Source organism: Oxyura jamaicensis, chromosome 21 (genome assembly GCF_011077185.1).
Source record: "Oxyura jamaicensis isolate SHBP4307 breed ruddy duck chromosome 21, BPBGC_Ojam_1.0, whole genome shotgun sequence".
Taxonomy (NCBI): Eukaryota; Metazoa; Chordata; class Aves; order Anseriformes; family Anatidae; genus Oxyura; species Oxyura jamaicensis.
In genome coordinates, this window is record NC_048913.1 from 4,444,800 (window position 1) to 4,457,206 (window position 12,407).

General features: G+C 47.6%; 1 protein-coding gene across 2 annotated transcripts in view; it reads left to right on the forward strand.

Annotated features, from left to right (window-relative positions):
• Positions 1-12,407, forward strand: part of TMEM201 (transmembrane protein 201) — a 43,320-nt gene that overhangs the window by 13,325 nt on the left and 17,588 nt on the right. The window contains exons 3-8 of one of the 2 annotated variants that reach the window (XM_035344339.1): positions 2,101-2,226; positions 8,192-8,312; positions 8,847-9,041; positions 9,869-10,045; positions 10,248-10,633; positions 11,109-11,312. In XM_035344339.1, coding sequence (XP_035200230.1) covers positions 2,123-2,226; positions 8,192-8,312; positions 8,847-9,041; positions 9,869-10,045; positions 10,248-10,633; positions 11,109-11,312 — 1,187 coding nt within the window. In that variant the 5' untranslated portion in view covers positions 2,101-2,122. Of the gene's footprint in view, positions 1-1,911; positions 2,227-8,191; positions 8,313-8,846; positions 9,042-9,868; positions 10,046-10,247; positions 10,634-11,108; positions 11,313-12,407 lie in introns of those variants that run through there. The other variant, XM_035344340.1, reaches the window with a different exon arrangement.

A 12,407-nucleotide genomic window follows, 5' to 3' on the forward strand; every position in this document is an offset into this window, starting at 1 on the left:
CACAGAAGGTTAGTTTCATGGAAAGAAGTTAAATATGTCACTGGTTAGATTTTCCTGAGCAGTTTCCCTCCAAATTTGGGCTTCATATTCAAATCTGGGCACCGTTTGTAGCTTAAATATCAGATAGGTGATGAAACTGGTCTGAAGTGATTACAAGTTTTCCATCAACTTTACCAGGACCAAGTCTGTTCCTGCTCATAAATGAACCGTTAAGTTGAAAATACAAACACGTTACAACAGTAAGAGCACCTCAGAATGGTTATTTTAGCTTTGGAGGCGTTTCTTTGGCACTTGAAGATATAGGCATTCTTCCCAAATCCTAAAAGACTTAGTGCCTCCCTTTGGGTAGTCACAACTGCCTTGATATCCTTCAGAATTATCTGCATTCACTGATTGTTTTGATGCTTGCTTGTACTGTGAATGTGCCCCTTGCCAGGATTTATAGCTGTTTTGTACAAGTTCTTCAATAGCTCGTCTAAAGGAGGAAACTTCAGGTAAACAATTCATGTATGGTAGTAGGACTGATATTACAGATACAGTTGATAGGAAGGGAGGGCCTTCTGGAGAAAGAATAGACGAGCTTTCAAGTATAGAGGTCTTGGAGGACTTGCAGAAAGTCTTGATGTACCTAATGACTGGGCTGTACTTCCTTGTTCTCCTGTCATTTGGTCTTAAAACAATCCCAAAGTAATTAAGCTAAACAATGGAAGAAAGATGGAAAAATTGCACCCCCCTCCCATTTATCAAGAGGAAATGATCACTGTTAATTCCATACAACTCATTCCCATGCTTCAATCTGGGGAGATGGAAATGGGACAGTTAAGACCCTAACCACACTTAAGCTTAAAAGTAATAGCCTACTTCCACTGTGAGCATTTGTCTATGGTGGTACCTTTTCCTTCTTCCATTAGTTTAAACAGAGCTGCTAGTCAGTTTTATTTTTTAAAAAAAACACGTTAACACATCTTGGTTCTCCTGCATTTTAAGCTATTCTGTCTATTGCGATGAAGGGGTTTTTGTTTTCTTTAACCAGGAAAACAGCTGTGCAATTTGAGGCAGGATCAGCCTTGTATTTTGAAGAGGGCTTGCCTATTACCTTCCTGTAAAAACAGGGCATGACTGTCAAACCACCAGCTGCTTCCAGTTCTGTAAGGACAGTGAATCTAACGTGGATGTGCTGAGAGTGGCAGAGGTTGACCAGGTAAGTGTTACTTTGCTTTCTAGGGGAGAGCTCAAGTCAGGAGCAGGCCTGACTTGAGAAGTGCTGGCTTGAGATCTTTCTGCAAAACTGCATCTAACTAGACAGAGGGAAAATGAATATAACGTCAGTTTTCAACTTCTCTGGCTCACAGGTAACAAACTGCCTGCAAAGCCCTCTAAGTCCTGCCCCGCTTGGCCGGCCATGCCTTGGCTAAAGGGAGATGTTATTACAGTACATGCTTGGCAGGACAGCATTGATGAGGGACCACAGAAGGGTGCTAACAATAAGGTGAGCAGGAGGGGTAGAGTAACTGGGAGGGCATTGCATTTTCTCTGGAAAAGGCGGTTTGATAGTAGGAAAGTGTATCAGAATAAGGGACAGTTACGGAAGACTAAGATCTTTATTTTTCACTAGATTTCAGTATCACAGGTGCCTATTTTTTTCCTGGCCTGCCTCAAAACTGCCTCACGTTTCACTGGCAATTCACTGCCTTCTTCCTGTGGGCTCCTTCCTGCAGCCCCCTTCGCTACCTCCGCCAGCATGGGGGGGCACGCTCGGGCCTGGAGCTTTGCATCTGAGCCTCCTTCCCGCAGCCTCCACCACCTCTCTCCCTGCAAGCCTGCCACCTTCGCTTCAATTTGGGCAGCTTTTTAGGCTCCGGGCCAAGCACGACGAGCCCCCCTCCGCCCCCGGGCCGGGCAGGGCAGGGAGCCCGGCGCTGAGTCATGGCGGCGCCGCCTCACGACTCCGGCCTTTCACGCCGCGCTCCCGCGCCGTGACTCACGGCGCCCGCCCCCGCTCGGCCGTGAGGGGAGGAGCGGCGGCGGGGGGCGGCCGAGCCGCGTACAAAGCCCCGCCGCCGAGGTGGAAGCGGTGCCGGTGGGCTTGGGGAAGGGGAGGGGGGGGGGCGTCCTGAGCCCCATGGAGGGAGCCGGGGAGCTGCTGGCCCGCTGCCCCACCGCCGGGCTGGGCGTCACGGTGTGCGCCGCCGCCGCCGGGCTGCTGCTCTACCGCATCGCGAGGAGGTATGGGGTGAGATGGGGTTTTATGGGGGTGATATAGGATGATCTGGGGTGGGATGGGGTGCTGTGGGGTGCTGTGGGTGGCTGGGTGCAGGCCTCGGAGGCAGGGAGACTCCGCCCGGGGCGCGGAGGCAGCGGGGCCGCCCCGCCGCGGGCTTCTGAGGGAGGCTCCGCGCATGGGGCGGTGTCTGTGAGGAAAAAGATTCCCCAAAACCATCCCCGGCCCCACAAAGTTGCCCGGAACGGCCCGCTGGTAGGTGAAGGGTTGGGGGTATTTCCTCATTGCTCCCCCCGAGGCTTTGTGTTCCGGCGCTGAGCGGCCGGGAGCCGGGCTGTGCTCAAAACCATCTTGCCTTCTTCCTCCGGCCTGGAGCCGCGGGGCTGGGCCAACGTGTGGCGGGCATGGGAGCTCGAGGCATGAGGGAAGAGAGGTTTGCTTCTCCTGGGCCTTTTTTTGAGGCGAAGAGCCGCCTGGTTCCAGGAAAACGCGACCGCAGGGGGAGCGGTGTGGGAGAGCTGCAGGTAGGGGAGCGCTGGTGCAGTGCTAAAACTCGGGAATAGCAAATACAAACCGAAATTATCGTTTCCTGACAAAAATTCTGTAGCCGTTTGGTTCTTAATTGCGTGGACATGTCTTGATCTTAGCACAAATTGAAGCAGAGCAGTTAACAGCAAGGTCTCAAAACCACCTGGGGAGAATTCAGGACACAGATTTCATGAGAAATGTGTAGCTTTATTTGGCGGGCTTTATTCCAGCATAGTTTGAACATAGGGATATGTGGAGTAAGAGGCACTTCAGGCTGTGTGACAGAACAGACTTGAGCAGTTTTCTACTCATCATTTGGGTGCTTTTGGAGTAAAAGGAGACACCAAGGGCTGGTTGTGTGAAGGTTCACTTCAAGTTTATGCTTCGAAATTCAAGCATATTTCCACAACCAAATACTTCAGGGCTGCTCTACAGCATCTCCTGTTGTATCGTATAATGTCTAGTGGTATATTAGCCTGTATAGATGTATTGGTATTTCTGTGGCATATTTAGGGCAGTAGAGAAATACTAGTGCCCTAAAGCAATCCTTAGTGAAACAGGCAGCATCCCTGACCCTGCTGACACTAACGTGTCTTTTGAGGCAAGAAATTGGATTCATTTTGGTTAAGTTCATCAAAAGGTCTCTGGAATGGAAAGCATTTCTCTCCAAGTCCTTGAAATCTGGTGGTGAGCTGTAAATAGTTTCAGCACATGACCTTGATAATTCGTTGGGGCTACGTATTTGTGTCTTTTGATGCAATTCCAATATAACCTAATTTATTTCTTTGCCTTAGTTAAATGAATCATCCAAAGTCAGCACAGAGGACAGCTTTATAAGGGACCGATCCAAACACAGAAGTGATGCTGCCCTTGCTGTTATTTTACAATACAGCTCTGCTCCATTTTTTGGAGCAAGTGCATTTACCTATCTAGCAAGGTGCCTTTCCCACAACAGCTCCTATAGAAAGAGAAATAAAATAGATCTGAACAACCTAGTGGAAAGTAGCGCTGGAATCACTGTCAGCATATAGAGTTGCACTGCTGTAACTGTGCCAGCATCCAAGACCTTGTACAGGGGTGAAAAAAGATTTGATGTACATCCGGATATGTAGAGGAACTCCTTAATCTTTAAGAGTTTGTGCCAGATAGGAAAACTGATAAGTTTGTGGTCTTCCTCTGAGACCACTGCATTGCTAGAGATTTGGTACATGTTGAAAGTCGGGCTGCTGAGTGCAGACCTGCAGCTGTAGCCATTTTTCCTTCATTTTTTGTGCTCTCCTGATTGTTGGCTACTGACTTGTTGCCAGGATGAATGGAGAGTGCCCCATGAGGTCTCTCTTTTGGGACTCTTCAGGTCAGTGGTGGCAGAGGCCACTCATAGGAGCCACCAGCTGGATGCCTGCTGGCATCTGGATAGCTGGGATGCTTTTTTCTCACACTGGAGAATGGGTTTTAGCTCTGGGTCTATTCTGGCAGGTGACAGACATGGGCACAACGTGGAATTACGGCAGTTTGCTGAGATGCCACCCAGGGGCTGAACTTCCCTGGCTACGAGCTGAACAGCATCAGGTTCATTGAGCTGCTGTAACTCAGCCGTGCTAGGCTGCGTGGCCACACCGTGCTTTGGGTTTGATCTATCCTTGGGAGCTTTTCTGCTTGGTTATGTCAAACTGCCATCACATTTTTCCGATTATCATCATTGTTCTGATTAAAACTTATCTGTGCTTCTCTTCCCAGCACGTTTTTATTTCAGATCTGCTGGCACAGCCATCTGTGTCACTGCTTTGTAATCTGGTTGTGCCAGAATGAAGTGTTAGTTTAAATACTTGTAACGGGGAATTGTTTCTTTTAACCCCTGCCAGAAGTTGAGGGTAACCCACCTAAGGATGCATGTTCCTCTGTGGCCTTTTTAAAGAACATAGAAAACCAAATATCCTCATCTTCTGACCCAGCAGGAGTAGGGGACGGGAAGACGGGGTGGAAATAGATACAAATAAAAATATTTAGCACTACAGTTCATTATTTTCAGGTAGCTGATGTGGCACATACTTAGCACTAAGCTGTATTCTGTTGCAGTAGGGAGGCTGTTGTTCTGCCAGTCCGTTAAAGGTATGGATTTAGGCGTGACCTTCAGTGTACGTGTAAGTGGGGAATGTTGGAGCACGCTGGGAGTCCCGAAGGCAACTTTTTCCTTCCTACATTACGTGAGAGAGGCAAACTGCTAAGCTATGACTGTCAATGGGTATGCCTACCGTATGATTTTGCAGGTACTGTGCGCAGGACAGAAGGATTGTCAGCACAAATAAAGGAGTCTGTAGCCTCCCACAAAGCTGCGTTTTGTCATGCTATCTGAGCGGGATCGGGCATCTAGGTGCTGACCTTGTAACTGACTTTACGTCACGGATGTCCCCGCGGTATTGTCTTAAGCGAACACCTTCTGCCTGCAGAAACCATTAGTCCAAACCCGGCGGCTTTTCCAGCATGTTTGGGTGTGCAAACATTCGGAGTTTGCATTCAGGCTACATTTAGGGTTTGTACAGCGAGTCAGCTGGGAATGAAATCTCTGTGCAGTAATTCAATCTCTGCTTGCTGCTCAGGTTTTATTTTGCAGCGGGGCTCTTTGTCCAGCGAAAGGTGATTCAAGTTAATGCAGCGTTAGATTAGGAACTCCTTACAGATGGTTTGCCCAGTGCTTTGTAAGGAGTGGAGTACGTGGTAGGTGCTCATACGGGTTTTGCATTGTCTGTCTTTTCATAACAAAATCTGACTGCAGAAAGAAGAAATGGTCTAATTTATTATTGTTCATCCACTGCCTGAATTTAGTCAAGGTATGGATGGTTCCAAGTCTTTCGGTCTGTGTTTCAGAGTCTCTTATCTTTTTGTTTTTTAAAGTCTTGCACAATTACTAGAAAATGAGTGCCCCACCTACATGTTCTTGCCTCTGGTGACCTTTCTTCCTCCTTTCTGCATCCAGCAGGTTGGGAATTTCTGCATTTTTTTTTTGCCATTTTTTCTTGTTAGTGGTGATTTGCTTTAAGCTATTTCTGTGGCAACAGATTATATGCTCACAAAAGGGAGGATTATTGTTTTTTATCCTAAATAATCTAGGACATAGTGATTTCTTCCTCATACATTGTTGGAGTGAAGGGCAGCTATTTAACCCTTGGTAGCACTTGGTTAACCTCAATGGTGAGAAGCAGAATCTTGGTTGTTAAAGATGGGAGAGTACACTAACAATTCTTGGTGTTATTTTTTATATATATTGTTTTAATTTCCCCTTTACAGTGTTTATGCTTTACTATATTTTTGGCCTCTGCCACCTCTGCATTACCCATGAAATCAGTGCTTCTGCCTGCTCTCGTATCATGAAAGAACGAGGGAGACAGAGGCCGAAGTACAGCATCTCGTAGTGCCTCAGGGATGCCAAAGGATGCCTCAGCAGCAGTGTGGAGGTGGGCCTGTGGCACTTTGCAGTGCCTGTGTTAGCTCAGGGAGCAGTACAGTGACCTACATCTGAGGGTGGAATTTAGGTTACGCTTGCTGTCAAAGCCTATGCCCAAGGATTTGTATTAGGCAAGCATGGTAAAACCTATTTTCATAGCTTTTACACTAAAATAATTAGATGGAGCTAGCACCAATAGGTTTTGCAGTCCATCCTTTGTCTTTTGACGTGTAGGTTATTGGCTCTTAGGCAGTGGTAGCTCAAGAGTAACTTGGACTAGCCGCTTCATTTTCTGCCTTGTTTAACCTTTTTTCACCCATCAGCTTCAATGAGGGTATTTTCATCTCGGATCACTTACTGTTTTGAGCCCCTTTGGCACTGAACCAAAGAATCAAGCGGAGAACATTCATCTTAGGAGGGTGTGGGTGTGTACATCTATTTTGAGAAGAGAATCTGTCACCCTAGTAGCTCCAGCCATTTCCTTCCAGCATCTGGCAGGGAACCCTCTGTGCACTCGGGCTTTTGGGGCTTCTTTTTGGTGCTTCTTTTCAAGCTTACCCTTGCCATTACAACAACAGGAGGCCCAAGCATCCCTCGGGACGTTTAATGTTTTATGAGCCAATTTGCAAGACGTGCTCTATGGAAATAGGAGTGGGGAAGAATTATAATTAATTGTAGGTTGCAAAGGTGATGGCTGCGAGAGAAGCCCACTTTATTATGGGGAGAGCCCCCTGCCTGTTTGGTCGCAGGGTGCCAGAGGACTTTGTGTAGCATTCAGGTGCTTCTTCACAGAATATTGCAGCAGCGGGGAACATTTCCTAGGGTAAAGAAATGGGAAGCTGCTCTCAGTTTGTGAGCACTTCAGGTGCTGTTTGCTTTTCAGGTCCTCCGTGAGCCGCCTCGATTTCACTGCTGCTGTAGATGTTTGACATTTGCCAGGGGTCCTGTTTTTTCTGGCCAGGCCAACTCTTAGCAGCTATTCACCTCTCACAGACATGTATTTATGTGCATGCCCTGGCTGGATACTTTCATGGAGAAGTCTGGCAGGAGGTATGGGCAGCACACAGGGCAGGTAGCAGCTGGAGCTGTCTGTCTGCATGGCCACCACCGCCAGACCCTGCCTGAGCACCACCCTCCCTGGGCTGTGCTTGGGGCTGATACTGATTAAACCCAGGCAGCTGGGCTATGCTGCCATGGAGCTTCCTCTTGGGTCTTGCTCTGAGTTTAAAGATAAGTGCAGAGCTTCTTCAGCAGGCAGGCTCAAGGGCTGGGTTATTGAAATTGTTCTAACAGCCTGTGTCACAGCTGTTTCTCTTGCACTGGTTATTATTACTATTATTTAAAAGGGACTTTACGGATCCAGGTAATTGATCTTTATCTCTTCAAGTCTGTAAAAATTGGGGAAGCCCTGCTGATTCCTCAGTTCCTTCTTATTTAACCAGAGCCGTGAGAAGCAGCAGCTATTTATAGTGCCTGAACCTTGGGCTAATTTGATACACGCTTGTCCTTGGAAAAATTCTGTGACAAACAGTGCAGTGAGCACTGCAACTGGGAGCTTCTTTCCTAGGTTTTTGAATGCCATCATATGCAGTTCTTAAGGGTCATACTTATTTCTCAGGATCCTGTGTGTTAAACAGATACTCTACTGCACCCTTCATGTCCGTTAATGCTGGTGATTGCGGGCATGACTTGCACTCCCAAATATACCCCTGAAATAGAGTGAAGTGGGTTATTCACAAGGTTGTTATTAAAATTCTGGCACGTCCCTGGTACTAGCACAAAGACGTATTAGCATCAGGCAGGAATTTATTTCTACTCCTAATTGTCCTTCTTTTCACGGCGAAAACAACTACCGTGAGTCAGACTGCTAAAACATACTGAATGTGAAAATTGACTTTTTTATTCCAAGCTCTCTTGTGTTTCCCAGTTTGAAAGCCGTTGCTTTCCTTTCCATCAGCTAGATCTGGTGCTGATGCCTGCTACATTTCTGTTCCTACCAGGAAGAAGCCCACGCATGTGACAGTGAACTGCTGGTTCTGTAACCAGGACACGGTGGTGCCGTATGGGAATCGCAACTGCTGGGACTGCCCCAACTGCGAGCAGTACAACGGCTTCCAAGAGGTAGTGTGACGAGAGCTGGCTGGAGGGTGGCTGGGGAGGTGCGTGTCCTCTGGATGAACATCCAGAGGTTTGACAGCTGGAACTCAGCAGCTGATGGCTTATTCAAATTTGAGAAAAAAGCTGTGTGTACAGGGATGTGCTGATGTGGAAAGATAGACAAATTTTCTTCCTTTGCTTCAAAAGGCAAAGAAGGCCTTGACATTTTCATCAATATCTCTTAAGAATCTTTTTAATATATCGAACAATTCTTCTCTGCTTTTGTATTTTGGAACAGATGAATTGTATTACATAAGGGGTTGAATGACAAAAGCTGTCTTAAACCAAACCCCAACAAGAACTGCTTGCAATAGATATCTAAAACACTGGATGGGGAGAAGATATGAAGTGTTTTATCTCTTTTTCGCTTACTCCTTTTGTTACATCGGTATGGCATGCAGAACCTGGGGAATCTTGTTATCAACCAGGGAATACCCAGCTCTGATTGTTTGATCTCACATTTGTTTTCCTTCCTGCTCTCTTTTTGGTTCTTCTCAGAATGGAGACTACAACAAGCCCATCCCTGCCCAGTACATGGAACACCTCAACCATGTTGTGTCAGGTGCTACAACGTTCTGCGATCCTACCAAGCCACAACAGTGGGTGAGCAGCCAAATTTTGCTGTGCAAGAAATGCAACAACCATCAAACCACCAAGATCAAACAGCTCGCTTCATTCTCACCGAGGGAGGAGGTGAGTGGCACTGGCACCACAGGAGGATGTTTGTTCAATTCATTTCCATGCATGTATGTTGTGTTTCTGCTCTGTTTCATGAAGGGTGAATGGACTTGGAATCTAATACATTTTTAATCAAGGTTGGAGAGCTGCAAGCCATTGAAGTACTAAAGCATTCTTGTATCTCCAGAGGGAATGTGTACAGGAAAGGAAGGGGGCTCAGACTCTGAGATTCTCAAATGCAGCACTTAGGAGAGCAACTGGAGTAGTTACTAAATTGCTCTCCTGACTTAGGGCTACATCATCCAGGTAGCAGGACACTCACTGGTACCCTGTAGCTAACTTACTGCCTGGTCATTCTGCCCCAGCTGCCTGTGCCCAGCGTGTGCCTGTTCCTTGGGGTGCTGTGGCATCTGCGTAATGATGCAGACTGGCAATTTCACCATCTCCTATGCACGAAGATTTTTTGTTTGGGGCCCTGAGAAAGCAGTGCTGAGAGATGTCTTGGAAAACCTATGAAGCTCATTTCCCTGGGGAAATCTGGACAATGACAGCAAAGTTGTCTTTGGCCACAGAAAAATTGACCACAAATGGAGCATCTTCATAAGAGCCCCAGCAGCATTCTCAAAGGACTGCATTTTTCTCTTCTGGTACATGGAGGCTGGCTCAGCTGTATGGGAAGCTGATTGTGTGGCTTACCTCCAGCTTAGTCGCTGTTAAGGTCTGCTCTCAGGACTGTCTTTCTGGAGACTGGAGGCATGCCTTGTTTGCATGTCAGCAGTAAGCATGATAACTGGCGAGGGATCTGCAGTTCTCATCTACTTTTTTTTCTATTCTCACACCAGGGCAAATATGATGAGGAGATTGAGGTGTATAAGCACCACCTGGAGCAGACCTATAAGCTGTGCCGTCCATGCCAGGCTGCTGTGGAGTATTACATAAAGCATCAGAATCGGCAGCTGCGGGCGCTGCTGCTCAGCCACCACTTCAAACGCCGTGAGACAGACAAGACCTATGCTCAGGTACGTTGTGGGAGAGATGATGGAATTTAGGGGGGAGTGCAGAGAACTACCCTACCACGTCCCACGCAGTGTCAGTCCAGTACAGACAGACAAGGAGACTGTCCAGTAAAGCATGCAGCCTGAGTGTTTCACAGAACAGCCTTTCAAAACCTTACTACAACTTTTTCAGCTTCTGATGATAAATTTCTCTGTTCCTCTGCAGAATTTGTGTTCATCCTCTACTTCCATAACTATACCAGCTCAGGTGATATTTCTGCGGTTCTTGGCCTTCCTCAGCTGTGCGTTCCTCGTCCTGTTGGCCTTGTATGGGTCAGGTGACCCCTTCTCACTCGGTGCTGCAGTCCCTGATTCTGTCTCCTATAGTCCAGCAGCCATTCAAAATAGGACTGGCACGAACTCACGTGCAGATTTGGAAAATGACACTTCCGTGACGGTGGCAGGCTGGCGGGAGCTGCTCCAGCTGCTCCCAGAACAGATGGTGGAGAACCTGAGCGCTGCGTGGGCTTACGGGAAGAATCATCAGATGGCAGTCGCTGTCCTTGGGTTGTTCACCTGCCTCTTGGCAATGTTCTTGGCTGGACGGATCAGGTGAGTGTCCTCTTTTGCTCTGCTCCACTTAAAAACTGCTTTGTGTTGGCAGTCTCCTGCCCTGTCCTGACTCAGTGAGCCACAGGGCAGCCCCAGCATGGCAGATGTAGTACTGGGTGGCACTGTTCTTGTTTTTTGGGTTGCTAGCCAACTGGATTGAGATAGCAGAACTTGCTTTGGCTCTGTGCCTTGATTCATTCAATTTAAACTGGAATTAGAGCGAATGAAAAGCTCCCCGTGCAGCTCTGTAATCTGGTAGAGAGTGGAACTAATCCACTTGGGTACTTAACATAGCAGTGGGAAAGGCTGGAGGTGATATAACCATAGTAAGAGGTAGTACTAAACCTGCTCAGTCTGTGAACTTCTGCCACCTTTCCCCCACCTCCTCCCTTCCCTCGCCTTCCTCAGAACCAAGGGGTTTGTTAAGTTTAAACTCTCACCTTGCATCTTCGTGGGTTTCTTTTTGGCATTGCAGGCTCCGAAGAATTGATGCGTTTGCTTCGGTCTTGTGGTTCGTAGTGATGGGTCTGCACTTAGCTGAGAGGTACCTGAAGACAGAAACGCCCAGCTGGCTAGACACAGCCAAATTTGGCACCACATCCCTGTGCTGCTTGGTGGGTTTCACTGCAGCAGTGGCAACGCGGAAATCAACGGGCCATCGGAGATACCGGCCCCGAAGGTCAGAGCCAGAGCAGTGACGCTGGGGGAAGGAGGAAAAAAAGCCTTGTGAACTCTTTGCGACTGGTGCTTCTGTCTCCTCCTTTTATTTTCCTTCCTTTTTTTTTAATTAGATAAAAGCAGTGAAGATCTCTTCTTCCTCTCTATATAATTTTTTTACTCCCATCTTTGCTTCCCACTGTACTAGCTTCTTGGAGCATTCCCACTGCTGGTGCTAGCCAAGGAAGCTGCTCCTGCTGCATCCATTCTCCCTTCCTCCTGAATCCTCCGTCAGCAGTGCAAATATCCAACCTCCCCAAAGCCAGTTCTTCCAGCAACTGCTTCACAAACTGCTCCATAAATGCAGCCTCCTCCCCCTTCTGCTCCTCCAGCCAAAGAGATTCTGGCTTCTCCTGTCCTTCAGTTCTCCTCACTGCCTGTCCATCCTTAGCCAGTCACAGAGGAATCCTCTTCCTTGATCCTTCATGGGGCCTGGGCCACATTCAGTTTTCTAATGGTGCTGGTCGTTTTAATTTCAACCTGATGGGAACTTACCTCTGGATTCTGAGTCCTCCTGACGTGTGCTGTAGTAACACTGCATGGTGTGTGGGCATGCGAGGAGGGGACGTGCGCAGTCTGTAACCTGGCTCTTCTTGCCTTCCACTGTGCAGCATCACTTAACCGCATGCTCTGCCGTTCTCCTGTAACTCCTGTCTTAAACCGAGAGGAGTCCTTAAGTACTTTCGACTGGAACTTCAATAATTTATTTAAAAGGGTGCTTTAAAAGGTTACGTAGCTCAGGGTGTCTTGTTTAGATATTTGAAAATATTCAGCTGTTTTAGGCTAAATTCTCAAATCCACCAGTGGCTGTTGCTTTCTGTGCTGTTTTGTTTTGTTTACAATTTAAGAGGAGCATCTGTGTAAACGCACAACTGGATAAAAGCCTGTGTTCCTCCACTGCTGTAGCCTTAGAGAAGACGTATGGGACTAGCATCCTGTACGATCAGCTCTCAGTGTACATCCCTACTCAGTCCATGTTTTCCTTAGCATTGAGAACACAGATCAGGAGGACGTGCCTGTAGGAAGGGGTGGGAGCTTCTGCCGTGGGACTGCAGGG